Here is a 21,710-nt window from a genome sequence, read left to right on the forward strand (position 1 = left end):
AGGGTACACCTATTTTTATCCCCAAACTCTAAATGATAGGGTTTCAAAACATGCTCCCAGAAATGGTGGAAGAAATATGCATGTCACCTGCTGCATATATTCCTTTCATCACCTCATGTTCTGGACACAAAATGCAAAACTCACATTTTTCTAATTCTTCTCCCAAAGCCTCATTTTAAAGAGAGCATGATTACTAAAATCATCTATGTCTGCATTGCCTATTGTTTTCAAATTTCACTCTTATGGTGAGTATACACTTGATTCTTTCAAGGATAGTGCATTCAACTACCCCCCTGTTAAATTATCCCTGATCTTATCACTCATTTTGTACTTTGCCTGATCTCCTAACATCTTTATTGATATCTATTTCCCCAAGTGCCTTGTTGTGACTGACTCTTCATGTGTGCTGACATTCTCTTTTACACTTCTTCTCTGCATGGTCAGACAGATTTACAGGGAATTGTTGGGCGGTGTGCTAGGTAGGACTTTTGGGTGCAGGTAGACATGGGGCAGCTGTTTTCCTGTGGACAGTGGCTGCTTCAACCCCAAAAGCAGCTGGTTGTTCCCCACCAGAGCTGTCCAGAGTTATGACCTTTTAATTTTATTATCAGGATCATGAGGCTTCTAGCTGGGATCACACCTCCCTAAGAGGTTGTAAGGAATTTCTGTGAATAGAAATCCACATAGTGGTGAAAAGATCTCAGACCAGCAATCCCTTGGGAGGTGGAAGTTAAAGGTTAGTTTCACTCAGTTGGCAGAAAAGTTTTGAGGGAAAAGTTCATTTTCATAACGTTTCTTTTGGCTGGAGATAGGATAAATGGGGCAAAGATGAATGTGCTTTTGTACATTGGGCTAATTGGGTTAGATTGATGAACGTGGTCACATATCCAGGGCACAATATGAGCTACTTTTGTATGTACAGATTCTTTTACTTCCCACTATAATCTCAGAGGGTAGACATCATCACTCCCCAGTTCTTACAGATGAGGAACTGAGATGTGGAGAGATTGAGGAGCCGCCCAGATCACCCAGATGGTAAATGGCAGAGCTAAGATTTGAACTGCAGTCTTGTGACACAGTCTCTGGTTGTGACCAGTATACTGCATTACCTGGACATGCAGGGAGGGTCTAGATAGTATGGCTGGATATGTTCCTGATCTCTATGGCATTCTGTGAAGCAGTGTCCCATTGGGTGTAAGTCATCAATTGCATTTCATCACTTCCAGTAGCCTCCTGGAGGGAAGGGTTCAATTCTGTGTCCTGGCACCCTGCTTGATGCCTGCCATTTAGGACCTGTATCCATTTGCAGATCTCCATGTCAGCAACCTGGTTCAGAGTGGAACATGAAGGCAGAGGGCTTCAAGTGGTCTCCATGACTCTTGCCAGCTCTTATCAGGATGAACAGAGGTAATGTCTTGGATCATTGTTTAGGGTTCACTGATATCAAAGCTAAAAGATGATCTTAAAAAAGAAAAGCACTCATTTCTGATGTGTTTGGTTGCTCTCCCTCTTTATCATTAATGTTTTCCTTTTTCTGGAACCATGTACAGGCAGCCAACCTCCCCTGCTCCTCTGTAAAAGTTAAGCCAGCAAGGTGTTTGGTTATCATTGCCAAATAAATTAATTGAGAACTACTATTATCATCTTAAAGCTTAATTCTTTCCCTTTGTACTTTCTGGATGCTTATAGGATGTTGATTCCTCTCCAATCTGCTGGGCTTCTGCAGGAGTTCCAGATTTTTCTCCCCACTGTGAGAGTTTTGTGCATTGAGTGTAAAGCTTCAGTTATCAAGTGCTTAGTTTAGGTGTGGTTTGTCCACCCAGGGTTCCTGTGTTGGAAGCTTGCTCCTGAGTGTGGTGATATGGGGGATGGTGAAACCTTGAAGAGATGGAGCTAGTGGTAGGTCACTGAGGACACTGCCCTCAGAAAGGGAGACCTGAAGATGCTGCCCTTAGAAGAGACTCTGGTTAGTTCTTGCATCTTGAGAGTCATTATGAAAGAGTAAGACTTCTCCACAGTCTCTGGCTTCCTAGCTCATCATGTGATCTCTCCTTTTTGCTTGTATTCCTGCAACAATGCGATCTGCCATGATGTTATATAGCCAAAGAAGGAACCCTCATCAGAGGCTGAATTAATAAGAATATCTAATTTTTATTTTTTCAGCTTCCCAAACTGTAATATATAAACCTCTTTTCTTTATAAAGTACATAGCCCACAACCTCAAATATACGGGTCACTGGCGGAACTCAGAAACACCATGGAGGAACCCAGCAACACCACCAGGGTAGTGCCAAGGACACATTATCCATCAGATCTCTCATCAGACGAACCAGAGGGAGCACAGGGTTGGACATCTGCACCTTCACCAGCACAGTACTAACACCAGAGATGCGAGTTCAAATCATTCTCACAGGAGTAAAAGGACCTCTTCCCCAAGGAACAGTAGGCTTATTTTGGGGACACAGTTCTTCTACTACAAAAGGACTTATGATAAGTCCTGGGGTAATTGATCCCGATTATGAAGGTGAAATAAAAATTATAGCTAGTTCTCCAAAGGGTATATCAGTAATTTCACCAGGAGACAGAATAGCACAGTTATTAATAATACCCAGCCTACATGATAAATTTTCCAGTAGTACAATAGAAAGAGGTTCCAGGGGATTAGGCTCCACAGTTGTAGATTGGTCTCTGCTGTCTTTAAATTTAGATTCTCGCCCAATGCTAAAACTAAATATTCAAGGATATGAATTTAATGGGCTACTGGTCACATGCAGACCTTAGCATCATATCTCATCAAGAATGGTCAAAACATTGACCATTACAACAAGCCAGTCAAACACTTTGAGGCCTAGGAGTGGCAACTAATCCCCATAGAAACACAATGGTGTTAGATTGGAAGGATCCTGAAGGATGTGAAGGAACTATACAGCCATATTTATTGGATCATCTTCCTATAAATTTATGGGGACGAGATATCCTAGATCAATTAGGTTTGCAATTAACAAATAATAGCAATCCAAATGCGCCCACTATTAGGGCTAGACAAGATTTTAGGAAAGAAAAAAGATTAGGAGAACAAGAACAAGGTATAGCAGCACCAATTCAAATATATCAAGAAATAAATAGACATGGATTGGGTTTTCAGAAGGGGTCACTGAGACAATAAAAATTACTTGGAAATCAGAAAGACCAGTATAGGTTTCTCAGTGGCCCCTGAGTAAAGAAAAGATACAAGCAGCCCATGACCTGGTCAAACAACAATTAACGAAGGGACATATACAACCTTCCATATCTCCCTATAATACTCCTATTTTTGTCATTAAAAAGAAATCTGGTAAATGGAGATTATTGCAAGATTTAAGAGCCATTAATAATGAGATGCTTATTATGGGACCTGCTCAATCAGGGATTCCCCAATAGTCTGCTTTGCCAAAAACCTAGTATGTTTTAGCTATAGATATTAAAGATTGTTTTTTTTTCAATTCCAATTCATCCTGAGGATAGTCCACATTTTGCATTTACTATCCCTGCACTAAATCATGAAGTTCCTATTTGAGATATGAATGGAAAGTACTCCCTCAAGGGATGGCTAACAGCCTAACTATGTGTCAAATTTTTGTTAACAAAGCAATCCAGCCACTTAGAAATATTTCACTATATGGATGATTTATTATTAGCACATAAACTTAGAAACACGTTGCTAGAATATTATGCCACACTTACAAATTTAGTAAAAAATTATAATCTAGAGATAGCAATAGATAAAGTACAATTAAATTTTCCAATTAATTATTTAGGAGTTCTATTATCTTCAACCATGGTGCATTCACCAAAAATTCAAATACAAGTAGATCAACTCAAATCACTGAATGACTTTCAAAAATTATTAGAAGACATAAATTGAATAAGACCTTATCTAGGCATACCAACAGGAGAGTTGCCTGTGTGTGATGGCCTGGGATTCTGCAGCTACTACTTAATCCAATAGCCACAGTGTGACCCATTTGTCCAATAAAACATTTTCCACAGCGGCAGGGAACATAAAGTTACTGCTGTGGGTAGTAGAATATGGTCTTTTGTTAGCCGGAGGTGACTGGAGATTTTGGATGAAGTTAGAATATTATTTTTGTTTTTGTGGGTGCTTTTGAAGATGGTATTGATCCACCTTCTGAATGTCTTGACATGGGGTGCAATTGCTCTTCTCTCATGCCTTGTTTTCCTTTCCTTGTTAGTGACTTCACTCTTGGTCACGACAGAGGATTTAATAAAATAGTTGGCTGTGTATCCACTCTCTGCAAGGGTCATATAAAGGATATGGATTGTCTATAGGCATAAAGGGGATTCAGCGATAGCACTGGCTTGATATATTAACCTTAGATTCTACCTTTGTAGTTTGAAATTCAACTTAAAAAAATAGTTGGTTAAACAAATCCAAGTCACATTTTTCATTAAATGCTGCAAATAACAACACATGATTTGCAGAAAGCATGAAAGAAATGGATTTAAAAACCTTTTTTTAGCATGAGAATATTGGTTAGAATAGATACTTTGAGAAGTGACACTTTTATCATCAGGGTGTCCAGTTGGGATTCAGGTTCTTTTTGTCCTGAACAAAGAATTGAGCAAGACCCAAAGAAGTAACAGACAAGGTACAAATTAAATAAAGTTGAAGTTAGAAGTAGCATTTCATAAAGTAGAGTGCAGCGGACCAAGCAAGAGAGGCTCAAGACCCCAGTGTCTGGGAATTATCTTATATACTGAGCTGTGAAGCCTTTTCTTCCCTATGTGGACTGGATTGAGGACTGTATCCCATTTGCTCTCATTGGTTACCTCATGATACCTGAATAGAATATTGTCCAATATTCCCTTATTGGTTACTTTAGAATGCAGCTCACTTTACCCCCATTGGCCATTTTAAAGTATAGAAACTATGGCAGGAGTTGTCATGGTGATAGCCCTCAATGGTGGGAGTTGTCATGGGAATGGGACTAATCTTAACAGGGACATGATGACTTGTTTGCCTGTCTTGTCCTCCAGTGGCATCTTCTTACACCCTGCCTCCACCAGCTTGGCATTTCTGAACTCTTACCTAACACCATCATTTCTTACATTCTTCTCAACCTCTTTTTATCATACTCACTGTTTATAATGCATTCCAGGCACTCAGGATAAAACAATGGTGCTGGATTTGAGCAGGAGTAGGGATAGGCTTGACCCTTGCTTAAATAAGAAATAAGATCACCAAAAATCTAATTTAGAGTGTTGTAAGGAAGTTCAAACAATTAACCTATTCAAGGAGGTAAGAGAATCTATGTGCAAGAAAAAATGTTTAAAATAGGAGATATGCAGGAGGTAGGAGAAGTTAAGATAGCTTATTGCACTAAGTTTTATAAGTTTCTCACTGTCTCCCTCACACCTTCTTCTTTTTTTATTCCCCAATAGAAATGACTATATAAAATACAGCTACAAAATTCCAGTGTGCATTTGATATATTAGGAAACTGTGAATCTTGCTTTCCAAAGATCCACAGTCATTTTAAAATCATGGTTGTAGTAGGTTGGGGGGAAAAAAAGATAGCAAGATAGCACTCAGAGATCTAGCTTAGTCTCCCCATGGAGTGAGTGACCGTTGTATATCATGATTCTTCAGTGTAAATGGAGATAATGCCCAACTAATAGGTTGATTGTGCAAACTCATGGAGAAAGTGTGTATACAAAATCCTCATAAAATACCTGTTCATAATGTACAATTATTAGAACTTCTACTCCTCCACCCACTCTCTATGTAACCCTGTTTGAAGACTCACATTTGTATGACCATGTTCTTATGTATTCTGTTCTCAAAAGCCAGTGCCTTATAGGCCACCCTGCAGAAGAATGCTATTGAATGCTTCATCTTTTCCATCATAAAATTTATTTTCTTAAATCATAATCTTTCTACACTGAAGTTAAAGAAGGGAGTGTAGTTTACTTTTGTAGTGACAGACCAATTAGGAAGCAGAAAAACTCACCTCAAGAAAACACAATTGTTAGATTTTCTTGAGACCTACCTGCTTTCTAAATATACAACTTAAATATGGAATCATCTATATCATTCCAACTAACTGGTCTTATGACTCCCTGAGGCACTTTTAATAAATTTTATTAATCTCAACAGGTTTCCAGTTAAAACCCAAAACTCATCAAGAGAGATTCCTAGGAAGCTGGATTCTTAATAAAATTCCCTTGGTGATTCTTATTTTCAGTTTAGATTAGGCTACAATGATGTATGTAAAAAGTAATTACAGAGTTCAAGATGCTTAGCTTCATATGTAAATGTATACTATATTTATTCAATTTATTCATTCATTTACTTAGCAAATACAAACTGAACTCTGAATATATCAGGTACTATCTCTGGAGATGAAAAGGTAAATAATGGTCCTTACCCTCAAGGAGACCATATCTGATAGTGACAGATAAAAGATTCAAATAAGTAGGTAAAATAGAAGCATACAGGAAAGAATGTTTGAGAAAATTAGGATTTAACAGAGTGGTTAATGTTTTCATAATATTCTTCACATGCTTTTCATCTGACTTTCTTCTGACTCTTCCTTTGCCCTAATTACAATGGATATATGATCCAACACATTTTTTTAAAAGAATACATTATCTCAGGCAATTGAAATGCCCTATTGCTGAGTGTAACATTAATTACATCACTCAAGGTACCATTCTAGGTTTGAATAATTACATTCTTTTCTGCTGAATAATGTTGGCATTGTATTGGTATCTTGCTGAAGACCTCATCAGCTACACGAATCCTGTGGCTTTAAAAGTAGGATAAGAAAAACTAATAAAAATATTTTAATTTGAATTACTATGGCTTTAATTACTTAGAACAGTTTTTCTACTAAAAGCAGGAGATAATTTTTTTAATTCAGTCCCCTTTTGATAACTAACATTTGTGAAAATTAGATAGAGAAAATAAATGATATTAAAGTTTGGCTTTGTATTTTCCTTCAAGTATAACTATAGTAATTTCTTAAAATAATGTTGGGTATGATCAGTAGCTATCTGTTGACATTTGAAGATGCATTATTCACTTCTTGGAGTGTCATTTTTCTCATACATGTTAACTGATTGTTAACATTTCTCTTAATTTAAAGGTCTACAATATACTATCTACTCAGATATTACAATATTACACATAAAACTGGCTTATAATAAACAAAAATTGTTTTGAATTTAAAAAAAACACTAGCTGCTTTTAAGAGTTTTCAAATGAAGATTTAATTACTGTGTGAATAGCTTTCTGTGGACAATAAAAATTGATATTACATACTAATTTTATTCCATGCAGTCATTGTATGTCCTACATAGAAGTCTAAACATGTCTCTCTATATTCCTGGTGAAGAAGGAATGAGACCTATATGACATTTTGTTTTCTTATCACCCTAGGCTAACTGTGGAGGTCTCAGATAAAAATATGATATACTCAGGTAAAACTGAGAGTATTTGAATGTAAGCATGACCAGTTTGCAAACAACTTGCCATGAGAAGGAGGGATTACTGCCACAAAATTAAGGAAGATAAACCATAAGCAATGAGAAGGAGATGAAGATATGTGGAAATCACTCCTTTTTAAATTAATTAACAAAAGTGTTTTCTGGAATTCTTTTTTTTTAAATTAATTTTTATTGTAGGTTGTTCAAAACATTACATAGTTCTTGATATATCATATTTCACACTTTAATTCAAGTGAGATATGAACTCCCATTTTGGAATTCTTTGTAATATGAATAATTTTAAAAAGATAACCCTTTGAGGAACTTAGTATACAATATTCACAAATGATTGCTTATATGTTGCTCACAAGTGATTCATATTAACTATACAATCTATTTTACTGCATTAGGAAGAATGTCTGTTTGATTAATTCAGAATTTATTTAGCTATAGTCCATGTTAACATTAGTGTTTTCCTGAAGTTTTTTTTTTCAATGTTGGTTTAAGTTGCCATAACTTGAGAACAAGTTTTTAAAATGTGCCTTCCTACATATTTTATAAAGTATCTTTAGAAAAAAAATGGATACTTTCATTCATATCTGCCTTTTTAAAAATTATCTTATTTCCAGCTAGACTTGCCATGGTCTTCAAGGACAAGTTGATGTCATTCTGAACTATATGTGTTATACTGATAATCAGCATCATTGCACCTGAAATGCTGCCATTTTTCTTTTGTGTGATTGACCTTGTTATTTTAAAGGTGGTAGCAGTGGGGGGAGGAATTTGGAAAAGCATCTAAAAATCAAGCACTTCATAGCTCAGCAGTTCATTGTAGACACTGAGGTCAGATCAGGTGCCAAATAACCTGACAAATTTGGAATGAGCAGAGGGACAGCAACCTAGAGAATGTCAGAAGTTCACAATGTCACCACAGCAGCAGAAAATAGGGTAGCTACTAGCAATCCTTTTCATTATTTGGCTGGTATTATTAGTGGAGACAATGAACTCTTCCTTTTTACTTTCCAAAGACACTGTATAGATACATAAAGCATCAATAAAAATGGATTCTTACAAAGTCCTGGAATAGTTAATGCAGTCATTTGTAATATGAATCACATTACTGATGCAATAGCAAGAAGTTGAGGTTCAGAGGGCAGTTTCTAAGTAGATATATTGAAAGATATGTACCAGCACTTCATATTACCTGCTGATGTGCAAGTTCTAACAAGGAAGTTAAGTGCAGTAATTGACATGAAAGTCACATAAATCAACCAGAATCCATTTTATCTTTTTTCCATTTTTTAAAAAAAATGTACCATTCTAAAGTCTATAGAAAGAGTCAAACATTGGATACATGCTACTGTCTATAGATGAGTAATTTAAAGATATAATGTAGAATTTTGAATTCACGATTTTTCTCTGACACTTGAAACTAATTAATTAGGTGAATTTTCTTCCCTCAAATGAGAATGATGAATACAATTTCAGTTATTTTGTTAAGTCTAATCCTCCTCCACCATTTTCTTTTACACATATCTAAATATTTTGCCTGTTCTCTTATGTTTACATCAAGTTTAGAAACTCAAAACTGTGAAAGGGACACCTATAACAAAATTATGAGAAGAACTAATCCACAATTTCTGCCTTCCTGGAGTAGAGAATACTGACTAAACCTAAATATTTCAATTTAGTAAAATTTTTATGAGAATAATATAGTACTGAGATTTATTAATTCAAAACCCCCTTAATGTTCACATCTGACACTTTTCTATGATTAGTTTAATTCTACTCCTAGTTTGACAATATATGTCATAAGATCATTGACACCTTTAAAATGAATGGAACAAACTTACATAATATCTATAATAAAAGCTTGCCTACATTTATCTGTACATTTAATTTTACCTATTTTGTTATTTTCTATATTTCATGTTTTCATAAATACAATAGGACATGGAGAGAACTGATAATTATTTATATTATAAGAAATAAGTAAAATTACTTTTTAAATTCATAAACATTACTTTTCTTCCTTTAACTTATTTCTTCCTTTATCTTATTTATCAATTGAGATTAGCTTTTGAAACGTTGGCTCAATGGCATTGTTATGAGCATTAATGATCATTTAGTGTATTGTCAACATATATAATTTCACATGTACCAAGGTATGTACCAAGCATGAGGGAGAAAGCTCACCATTTACTGACTGAAAGACAATCCTAGCATTGTACTTTTTCAAATTCCAGTCTTGATGTAAACAAAGATCATCTTGCTATGGTCTGGTTGTTTTGTTCTCCTGGGAATGCATGGCCTTAGAGTTGAACAAATGAGAAATATACCTTTTTTATTAAAAGGTTAATGAAATTCTTTCTGACTTTTTGGAGGAAAGTTCAGTTTGGTTTTTTTTGCCAATGTCTGGAAACTTTCCCAGTATGTCCAACTAACCTGAATGACACAAGCCACTTTAAAAATCAATAGTATAACCAAGACTTCACCCAAAAGTGTTCTCCAAAGGTGTCTTCATTTAAATGTGTCAAGTAAAATGAGCGATAAAAATAAAGGAAAAAAGGAGAAATGATAATTATAGGCACAATAAAGATTTTGAATTTTGATCATTTTAATCATTAATTATATATTAATTTTATGACATTATTTTAGCATGAATAATTTTAGTAGAAAAATGATTCTATAAAATATATACTAATATAGTCAGTGTAATTATTTATGAAAAGTCAGAAAATTATTTTTAACTCACTGAAATAACTTCATCCAAAAATAATGTACATGGAGACTTCATAATTTTCTTTTAGTATCTTATATGCCTGGAATGAAGTTCCAGAGAAAAGAAAAAAATCTTTATTTCTTTTGCCAAATGCCACTTCTATTTGTTTTGTGATGTAGGGGAATTAAAAGTATCATCTTTTGAGAGATGCAGCCAGTCATGCCTTTATCAATTGTTACAATAATTAATGTTATGTAACAGTTGGGCAAAAGGCTGTTTATGGAGAAGGAAGCTATATGTCACCAAATGCCCATTTACTAATTTTTACTGGAGTCATTGAATGAATATGCAATGTATTGATTTTAAAATTAGAAACTTATAAGTAGAATAAAGTAATTATGGTAAGCAATCATAAACACTCATCCCTTTGTTCTTCTACCCAGGATGGTTTTTGGGTTAGTGGACACTTGTTCTCACCATAGGGAACAAGGAGAACTTATGCTTTCCTAGGAGATAAATAGCACTGTACCCCTGTGTTTTTTTTTTCCAATTTAATATCATGTCCCAAAGGATCCATCCTTTTTTATTTGTGGGCAAAAATTGCTGTTTTTCTACTATTGTTGAACTAAACTCCAGATAATTTGAACTCGTTAATTCACAAATATTCTTCAGTTTTTAATAACTTCTTTTTAATATGTAGTTGATTATCATACTTTTTAAAAACAGAAAATTTCCTAATGCATATTTAAGTGAAACTAATTAAATTATGATGCACATTAATTGAATTACAGAATCATTTTTAGCTTTTCTTCTCGTCATTCAAATATTTCCCCTAGCTATTAATTGTCCATTGTCTCTCATATGCACAATTTATCTATTATTTTTTTAAGCCTGACAATGTCCCAAGCTCTAATCTGGATATGAGTTCACAATACTGAATATTAGCTCCTCAGGGTCTTAAAGAGTTCACAAGTTACCATGTATAACTTGACTATAAAAATAAATGAGAACTGAGTATGGTAACAGAGACAAGGAATGGGTTGAACCAACATTGTCTATTTAAGATAAAGTTATTTATTTATAAGAAAGCAATTCCCCAAAAAGCTCAAGAAAAGCAACTCAAAGTGAGGATTAGGATAAAAGTTTTAAGGACACAGGTATCAAACAGGTTAGGAAAATCAAATACTTACTGATTAGAAATCAGTAGGACTGTGAAGGGAGAACAGGTCTGTATTGAGACAGCCCATGGGGATCACAGCAGATGAAATCATTGAATCTTCCTCATAAGTTACACTTTAAGGTTACTAACTCTAACTCCACAAGAATGTTTCTGTCTTGCTATCAAGTTGTTATGACTTCCTCTTTATATCTTAGTTAAAATTCTAATGTGAAAAAAATAAAATGATTGGCATTGTTCACACTCTGAATAAACTTCTTAAATTCAATTGGCTAGTTTAATTCTATCAGATGGGGTGCAGACAAGTGGCATTTGCCACCTGGCTCCATATATTCAGCAGGGACTCTGGACAGCAGGGTCAGGCACGATCAGGACACCACAGCTTAACTAGGATGATACCTAGCAACTGAGCAGATGATGAACACTACTCCCAACTGCTCAGTGAGTCTAGAATCTGGCAACTCCTCCACATCAATCATTTCAGCCTGATCTAATGCTGTGTTCTTCTTCCTTGGTCTAGTATTCTCAGAATCAGTGTCCATGTGTATCCCTCAGATTGGTGCTTTTACAAATTAGCAGGATCTCACAACTCATGGATGAATAAGTTTTTCCCTTTCTAGTTTACCTTTTCAATTGACCTCTTGGAGCATGCTGGGATCTGAGGTTTCAAGACCACACCCTCTGCCTGCTTGTTATAGGACCTCAATCAACACAGCAAGGACCTCATTATTGCCTTCATTTGGTAAGGGAAGCCAATGTAGAATTTGAGGGGTATGGAATACACCCAGTCATCTGAATTCTCCTATGTGTCTCCAGTCTGTCCTCAGTTCTACTCTGTTCTAATTGGTGTCTTTGGTTTCAAATTTGAGAGTGACTGTGAATTCAAGAAAATTGTAATTTAGTAACCCATGGTATCTATTTCTTTTTTACCTGTCTTGGCCTCTAGTTGCTAAAAATAAGTTTTATTGTTTATTGTTGTTAGTTTTTGGTTTGTCTGTTTCAGAAGTCATAGACAATCTCTACTCTATATGTACTTTGACCTGAAAATTCAGGACTTTGAGCTTATTATTCTTTCTTTAAGTTGTCCAACTGCATAAAAAACAAACACCTTTCTTTCCCAGTCCTTACATTCCTTAGCTGCCACTTGGTTTCTCTAAAACTTGATTTCAACAAGTACTTTATTTTGGGTAACTACAGTTGACATTTTAATGAACTCTGTGTTTGTGTGTGTGTGTGTGTGTGTGTGTGTGTGTGTGTGTGTGTGTGTGTTGATGCTGGGGATTGAACCCTGGGGATTTAACCCAGAGCCTTGCACCACCTCTAAAACTGAGCTACATCTCCAGAGCTGAATTTAATAAATCGTTGCCACTACATGCCACAGCTGCCTGCATCAAAAGCTTTTAAACCCACTGGGTTTTCTTTATTATTATTATTTTCCCATTTTTTAAATTGGTGCATTATAATCATACATGGTGATGGGTTTTGTTGTTACATATTTGTACATACACACAATAAAGAAATATAATTTGGCCAATATCATTCCCCACTGGGTTTTCAGCCCTAGCAGGCCTTAATGAGACTAGATAACCCATCCTTGACCCCCCACCCCCCACCAAGTCCTGTGCCTCTTGATTCTAATGTCTGCATCCCTCTGGTTACTTCAGTACTAACAACTGAAACACTCTGATTGTTATTAGGAGACAAGGAATTTATTTAAGGGAAAATGGAGAGTAAGGCTCAGAGGCATGCATCTAGAAACAACTCCTAAAACTGTGTCATAGAACTGGTAAGGTGAAGATGCTGTCACCTTCACCACTAAGTGCCAGACATTGCAGCCTACATCCTCATGCTATGGATCAGTCTCTGGGTACTGCTGCTAGCAATGGTGCCCTAAAAACTTGGTCAGAAGCTTCACCTTCTACTAGGATTATGTAACAGATAATTCCTCCAGCCATTAAAGATAGTCAAAGTCCTAGGCAGGAAAAACATATCATTTGTTTATTTCAAAGAGAGCTGTTCCAAGACTGAGTTACATGGGACCCAGATTTTTAAGATTTACAAACATAATTGTTGCTTATAATTTTCATACAATTTGAATAGACCAAGAAATGTGCTTTAGAAAAACTACTTTAGAGTAGTTTACACCCTAATTTTCATTTCTTACATGTTGTCTAATGTGGGCAGTATGGTGTAAAAGATTCTGGACTTTAGAGACATACAAACTTTGGTTTCAATTCTCGCTCTGATCTTTATCAATTGTGTCTATTGATGAATATATTATTTATCTTTTAAAGTCTAGTATGCTGTTTGTATCAAATGTGTATCATAAAATCTACTCGTAAATTATTATGAGGATAAATGTAACTTACATAGAGATGCTGAAAAACAATGGACTTGATTGTATGGACAGAGATGTTTTTTATGATTATAATTGGGCAATTTTCTAACATAGAGTACCTGTGACAAGTATATGGGAAGGCATGGAGCAACACAGAGAAGATTTAGCAATACCAAAAGATACTGTGGTATTGTTGTGAAATAATTCCTAACATCTCTCTTCTTTTAACCTAACACTTGTTGCTCATAAGTGGTATACTGTTAGAAAGAGATACCTGTTCACCAGGTATGACCTTGACCATCACTTGTCAAGATTTTCACTATTGAAAGTCCACTGTGTTATTTTCTTCCTAAGTTTGTAACGAACCCTCTCTTGAAAGGACACGATGAAACAGATAACTCCATCCTAGTGAGCATCTTTATATCTATGAGCAGTGTCCTTTGGCAGTTATTAGTATAACAAATTGCAATACTAACTTTGTGGGGAAAAACAATTGAGAAAGTATTAATTTCTTCAAAGGTGTTGCAAGTATATTATTTATATAAATAAGTAGACTATATAATACAAATATAGAAAATTCATATACATATACAAATATGGATTTACACTGTTTTGTTCTCTCTCTACGTATACATATACTTTTTGTAAAAAAAAACTTTCTGAGAAAACCATCTGTAATAACCATAAAGTTTAAATGATTAATGTATTTTAGAAATCTTTAGGCAACCAGGTGGTACAATTAACCACCTGTGGGAACTTGGCTTCCAAGCGAATCTGTAATGATTAGAATCTGTACTATCCATATTCATCACAGAAAGGCCTAGCCACCAGATGTCACCATTCTTTTATTTCCCTCCTGGTGCCTGAAGCAAGCTTGAGACATTATTTTCTTCCAAGGGACTAAGGGAAATACGTGCCTTGGGATTCCTGGGATTTCAACAAAAGGTCTTTTTCTTATGAAGAGGAATTGTTTTGTCCATGCAGATTTCCTTGTGGTCCTTGAGCACTACCTGGACAATTCCTGACAGCTGAGGACCCAAGTGGCTGATATTTTGTGGCTCATCTGATGGGGAAAAATTCCACTTATTTCTTCCAGGTTCAAGTTATAGGGAAAACTGACCTGGTGCCTCAAACTCTCTGTGCAAGAGAGGCCACAGGGTGTGTTAAGGTCCTGGAGTCAGGAGACCTCCCTAACTGGGTGTGTGGTCCTGAGAAATTACTTACAATATGAAGATGAATTGAATTGTTTCTAGAGTTTAAACTTTCTACAATCCTCTCTCTCTAAATGCTTCTGCTGAAAACCCTGAGCAGCAGGATGGGGTGATCTTAGTCCAAGAATGAAGACACCCAAGGAGGACAGGGAAATGGGATGGAGAAATCCTGCAGGGAAGGTTCAGAGGAATTTAAACATAAACTCATTCACTGTAACCTGAAGTAGTGTTAAAAAACCTGGAACATGCTGGGATTACAGACCTTGTCATTTTCACCCCTTGGTAATCCACCAGCCCACTCTTTCTCCATTACAGATATGACTTAATATGGATCTGTAATGCTTAGTGAATGTAAGGCATTCTCTCTGGAGGTTCAGAATTAACATTTCATGCCCGTCAGTGTTCTTTGTGGTCCCTTCAGGGCATGGGATGTGTTTCATTTCTTTTTGAATTTACAACAGTATAATGGTTGGGTATATGTCCAGAGTGTTCCTAAAATCAGGGGCAGGAAGCAGGGCAGAGAAAGAGGAACCAAACTCATTATCTAGGTGCCTACTATATGCCAGGTATTACTAAATACTTTACATTTATTTCATCTTCACAATAGCCTCATGAATCTGTATTTATTATGTTCACAGATAAAGCAGCTGAATCCCAAATGGTTAAGTGGCTTGCACAAGGTCACAAAAACCAAGCGGTAGCAACTCTGACGGCCTCATTTAAACCATTCTACAAAGGAAGTAACTGAGCCTCAGGGCATTTATTAAAGTTGCCTGCACCACTAGACAGTTGAACCTATAATCTCATCCTCATTGGATTTCACCGCTGGATGGCCACAGGTCCTTACAGGCTTGGACTGCACCACTCTGGAGGATACATGGTCATATCAGCATTTGCACGCTGCCCCTAGAACATTATTTATGGCTACAATTGGTCTAGCTCTCTCTTGTCTCCCCTAAGGCGGCGGAATTGCGAGGCTGGAAGTCCTCCTCAACAAGATTGAGAGTTTGCAGACAACCCCTGAAAAGCTGGGGCGTTCCGAATTGGAATTGGCTGAGCGCTCCTCTGGGGAGGGCGGGGAGTTTGCCGAATGTCCCTGGCCGGAATCCCTGCCTCCGCGAGCCAGGAGCTCAGAAGCAGAGAGAAGATGGAGAGGTCGGGTTGCAGAGGGTTTGAAGAAATCGCGGGCAGACTCCCTTGCCCTAGTCCACTGGACCCAGAGGACTGTCTCTACCGCGCATAGGCCTAGTGTGGACGCGCTGTGCGCGGCCCCGCCAGGGCTGGGAGTTTGCAGACCGTCCCTGCCGCGGCCTGCTCAGCTGCGGCCCTGCAGCTCGGAGGCGGCGGTGGCCACCCCGGGCGCGATCTAGCCCAGGTACCCACGCCTCAGGCTCCGGGCGCCACGACCCCCAGCCCAGCTGCGCCTCGGGCCCTGTGGGCAGGGTGGCGGGAGGTGATCCCGGCTGCTGCTGCTCCTGCTCAACAAGAAGGTAAGAGCTGCTGGGTCGGATGATCATGTCGGAGCTCGCCATCCCCGGGGGTGGGGGGAGATGCACACAGAGGGGACCGCGGGAGGATGGGGAGTCGCACACCTGTGCGCTGGAGAACCTGCACCGGGGGCGGCACAGCCCCAGGCTTTGCCTGCCTCCTCTCCCGGGCTGCATGGGTTCCCCGGCCGCAGCCGATTTGCGGGACCCAGGAGTGCAGCCGGGGGGCGCGCCGTGAGTCTCCCACCTGCCCCGGGCAGCCCCTCCCAAGGGGAGAATGAAGCCCTCCAGGCCGCGGGTGGAGGAGGCTTGAAAGCTTTCCTTGGACCTGTTCAGAGGAGGCTCCGATGGCACAGGCTGGAGGCGAGCGGCCGGGAATGGCAGATGGGCGCTCGAACCTTGGAGGAGCCCGATGGGGTCACGCTGCAGGCGTGGGCCGTGCTGGACTCCCGGGGACTCAGGCGCGCAGGGTGGGTTCGTCTATGGGCCAGTGGGGGAGAAGAATGAGGGGGACTGGCCCCGGGCTCCTGGGGAGGAGGGAGGAGGCGAGCAGGCTCTCTGGGCCAGGAGATCAGGCAGGCCCTTCGGGCCCCAGGGCCCCTTGGGGACTAAGGGTTGGACCACAATCCGGCCAGAGCTCTGAGCGCGGCTGCCGGGTCGCTGAGGCTGAGGGAGCAAAGAGCCCACACCCGCGCACACACTCCCCAAGAGCATGCTCAGTGCGGTCTTGTGAACTTCCTGCCGAGTAGCGAGCAGCCCTGGCCCCCAGCTCCAAAAGTTGGGGGCAGGGGGGTGCGTGAGTCGGGAGCGCTGTGCCCTCCTGTCGCCCTTCTGTGCCCCTGACCCCTGCCTCGCCTTTGCTGAGCTCCGGGTTCTGCTCTCTCCGGCCATCCCTGCGGTTGGGCACTGGGGCGTGGATGTCATTCCCTACTCCCGAGGCCGTGTGGCCAGAGGCCTGGTGGCGCGGCTGTCTGCCAGGTGGATCCTGTCTCAGTGCGCCCCTCGCGCGCACAGACCGGGAGCTGCAAGCAGGCTAGGTGGAAGGGGGTGTGTGAGCCTGGGGAAGTTCGCGCACGCACACTCGCTGTCACACACAAAGCCGCGCTTTCCTAGCCACCCTGTCGAAGAGCAAAGGGGTGGCGCTTGCATTGTCCAGCAGCGTTAAGAATAGCCAAGCATCTCTGGGCGGCACAGACAAGGTGATGCTATGGTTTTCTGAGACGCTAGTGGAGGTCTAAGGCCTTCACTACTTCTAGCTCTGCCTGCCAGGACCCAACACTGGGAGGACGCCAATGTCTGCACCCGGCCCTGCTGGCCCGGTTAGGAAATGTTGGGCATTACTGGGGCTGTGAAGTTGGAGGGGAGGCAAACTGTTCCTGTGGGCTGGCAGCACATCTGTCAACAAAGGGTTAAGAGTAGGATCTTGTTCTAATAGTCTGTAAGTGGAGAACAAGTTAATTAAACCCAAAGCTCCCCAGCTCTTTGTCAGGACCTGAGCGACTTGGTTGGTTATTACTCCTATCGGATATTGGCCTCTGTCACCCACATTTTGATTCTTGACGTGGGATCAGAACTCTTGCCTGATCCAAGAAAATAACAACCTGGGATAAACCATCTCAGTTCATTCATCTGAAGGGATTTTCACTCCTTTCTCCTTTGCTATAAATTATTTTTGTTCTGATTGTTCAGGGCTGAGATGGACACCTTTAAATTTATTTGACAGTATAGGATCAGAGTGAAACTCCTCCTTTTAGAGGATTTTATAGTTTTCTTCAGTTTTCAACTTAATGTACCTGTGATCAAAGTGTTGAGGGGGACCCCTGAAAATCAAGGTGGGAAGAGAGTGACCTTTTTGACCTTTTAAGGAACTGAACTAGAGGAAGGAAGTTGCTCTGCCAGCCTACTGTTTGTGGTGGAGATGGGTGTCTGGAGATAGGGCTTGGGCATTTTCTTTCCTCTCCTTCCTTTTTTCCAGCCTGAACTTCTGACTTTTGGACACTGGTGACTAGAATCACTAGGAGAAAGCGTCTATGGACTTTTGCAGGGTTTGCAGCTACCCAAATGGCCACCAGTCAGTTGGTTTTAAGGTGAACTGCAATGTCAGGAGAGCTGCTAGGCTCTGCCCAGATCTGTCAGTGGTATCTGTGTGCTTCAGTCCCAGCTGCTGCAAAGCAGCTCACTAGCCTTTTGATCTCAGCAGTGTGCATTTCAAGTACTTTGTGTTTGGAAGTGTGAATACTGTACTCATTTATATATATATATATTCACACACACACACACACACACACACACGCATCCGTATACATTTTTATAAAGAAGCGTGTGCATATGTATGTGCATATGCAGTGTTCCTTGGGAGAATCTGGAGGCTGGAAGGGGCCTTAAGAGATCACAAGAATTCAGGTTTTCTCCCTTCCCATTCAGTTTTCTCAATTTAAAAATAACCAACCAGTCTTCTGCTCATCTGGTCTCCAACGGCATTGAAATGCCGGAGTCCCCCCCTCCCCTGTGGCCCTAACTGGGGGTGGGGAGGGTGGGGAGTTGACTCCTCTCCTGAGAAGTATAGCTGCTCAGGATTTGTCCCAGATAGCAAACTGACATTTGACCTTTTCCTTATGTTCCACAGGTTTGGGGGTCCAAGTCACTGCAGGGTCACAATGGAATAAGTTTTGTCAGGAAACACGTGTGTTCCCTGCCAAGATGCCTGGAAAATCACAAAGAATAGTCATCAGTCATCAAGCCCTCTGGGCTTGGATGTGTGTACCCTCTCTCACTCTGTGATTATCCTGATTGGGTTTTACCCGATTCCAAGAGGCTTAAAGAGCACCAGGGATTCATTTTCTTCTCTCCTGTCCTCCTGTTTGTCCTGTCCTCCTGATTCTATGAGGGGTGACGGGGCTGGGTGGGGTGGCCGTCTATGTTGATGCTATTATAGTGAGTCTCAGGAAAGTGGTTCCTTCAGGTTTGTCTCTGGGGGGTTGCTATGGTGACTGTCAGTTTGTAGAAGTATGTATCCTGGTGCCAGGTGAACAGGTGATGACTGAAGGAAAGTAGGTATGTTCCAAAATACAGGTACTTTAAAAAAAGGGAGGTAAAGATTTTATATTTTCTAGGGGCAGAATTGCCATGTAGGTGACAGTGGAGCATTAGGAACTTGTCAGTGCAGGTTTTATTAGGCTGCCTTTAAAGTTAATAATTGCTTTGAAGTATAGAGTCACTCCTAATAGTCTGAAGATGGCTCTACTTTGAAATTTCTGTTGAAAATTCAGTAAAAATCTTCTCGACCCTTAAAGTTTTATAAAGTTTCTCAGCTAAGCTATTGTCCTGTATGCACTTTACAGCCTGTGTCCATATCACTAACACAAATACGTGCATGACCCTGATGTTGTCTGTAAGTGCACTCAGTATATATCCAGTCTTTACCATGTGTCATGCATTCTGCTGTTGCTTAGTATGAAGATGTCCTTTCTCTGAATTACCTTCTCACTTTTAATTCATCTGACCTTCTCTTTCAGTGTGTTAATGCAAACTAATAGCTAATAGCTCTTGGAAAGCCACCAAGGTGAGTCCCAGGAGCCTTTAGTACTGCGACCATGCTCTCAGCCGAGAGTGGGGACTTAAGCTGTGTTTGCCCATTTAGGCTATTTTATTTTTTCCATTGCCAGAATTAAATGGACCTTTCTCTGACTTTGTTCTGTATGTTGTATGCATGCATAAGAAGGGTTGAAGGATTCGACTCTCTTGTCTACACACACAGTCTCTGGAATCAGAGTGGGGCCTTCATCTTGGGGCTCTTTGTCTAGCCTTGAAAGTCTGGAGAAGCAAGGGCTGTAAGCTATTGAGTCAGGTTTGGAGGGAGCAGTTCTCCTTGGAAATTAGCACTATCCCTTTGTCACCTCCACTGCCAGGCCCGTGTTAATGCCTGCTGGACCTTGGCCCTGCTGAGGATGGATAAGAAACTCTACCACTGAGCTACATGCCCCAAATCCCCTTTCCATACATATTCTTTTAAATTTTGTTTTGAGACAGGATCTTGCTAAGTTGCCCTGGCTGATCTTGTATTCACAGTCCTCTACCCTATTGTCTGTGAGTTCAGAGGTGAGGTGTAGCCCAAATATTTCATTACTAGTAAGAGTTCAGTATTGCTGTTTGCAATATACTTAAGAAGTCAGCCTTACAGTGTTATCCCTAGAATAACAAGAGCTCACTTGTTTGCTTCCTCTGTGGTTGCGGCTGGCCCTGGAGGTGTACCAGCCCCTACTCCTGTCTGAGCTCCTTAGTGTTGTACTTCTGCACACGAACTGCTTATGGGTCCTGTCATGCTGGTATAAAATTCTTTTTATTAGTATCTCACACAGAAAAGTCTTCCACTCTGACAGTTTTGGTTCTTTTCTACATCTCTGTCCCTGCCATGGAAGTATGTTGTAATGGTGATTGTCAAAAAGATTATATGTCTTGGTAGAAAAATGTCAAGAACAGGTAATCAAGAAAATAAGAATGATAACAATGAAAAAGATTTATCTTCCATAATTGACATTAGTCTCCATGCTTCCTTTGTATTATCTCATTTAATCCTTATTACAACCCTGAGGCATTGTTGCTCCTAGTTTTTATACATAGAAAGACTGTAACATGCAGGATCATGAAATCTGGCCAAAGTCTTGAACAGCCTCAGGAGGCAGTGTGAGGATTTGAACCCAGAACCCATGCAAGATGGACCATGTCTAGTTACTAATGCTGTCAAGGATATCATATACTTAGCAGGGCCTCCTTTATAATCCCAACCAAGAAGTCTTAAGACACTTGGGGTTTGGAAGGGCAGCAGTGGAGTTCTTCTGGACCCCCTTCCTGTCTAGCTGAGAACACAGACCTGCAGAGAGGTTGACAGACTTGCTTACCAGCAGTTGGAAGTGGCAATGCTGAGCCTCAGCCCTGACCCTGGGTCCCCTGGAAACAATTGATATCAATGTGTGCCTGCTTTGTTTATAGAGATGTTCTGGGAAGAGAATGTGCTGGACTTTTGGGTCTTCCTAGAGTCCCCAAGTGGACTCACATCCAGCTTCACTTTGGAATATGGTGGGGGAGCAAATATGGGAGTGGCACAGTTCTCCCCCTCCTGGGCTGGGGGTACGTAGGTGATTTATGTCCCTTTGAGTGATATGTTCTCTTGTTGCTTTTCCTGTGCAATTTGACATCTTGTTTTGCCAGGGATAGAACCCAGGGCCTTCCACAGGCTATGCATGTGGCACTCTACCACTGAGCTACATGCCCAAACTCCCCTTTCCACA

General features: G+C 40.0%; 1 protein-coding gene across 1 annotated transcript in view; it reads left to right on the forward strand.

Annotated features, from left to right (window-relative positions):
* Positions 1-1,318: 1,318 nt before the first annotated feature.
* The window catches only part of LOC143386921 (alpha-1,6-mannosylglycoprotein 6-beta-N-acetylglucosaminyltransferase A-like), a 115,555-nt gene continuing 95,163 nt past the window's right edge, over positions 1,319-21,710 (forward strand). Inside the window, exon 1 of the mRNA XM_076841694.1 lies at positions 1,319-1,407. Within this exon, the coding sequence (XP_076697809.1) occupies positions 1,398-1,407 (10 nt within the window). The 5' untranslated portion in view covers positions 1,319-1,397. The remainder of the gene's footprint in view (positions 1,408-21,710) is intronic.

Source organism: Callospermophilus lateralis, unplaced genomic scaffold (assembly GCF_048772815.1).
Source record: "Callospermophilus lateralis isolate mCalLat2 unplaced genomic scaffold, mCalLat2.hap1 Scaffold_182, whole genome shotgun sequence".
Taxonomy (NCBI): Eukaryota; Metazoa; Chordata; class Mammalia; order Rodentia; family Sciuridae; genus Callospermophilus; species Callospermophilus lateralis.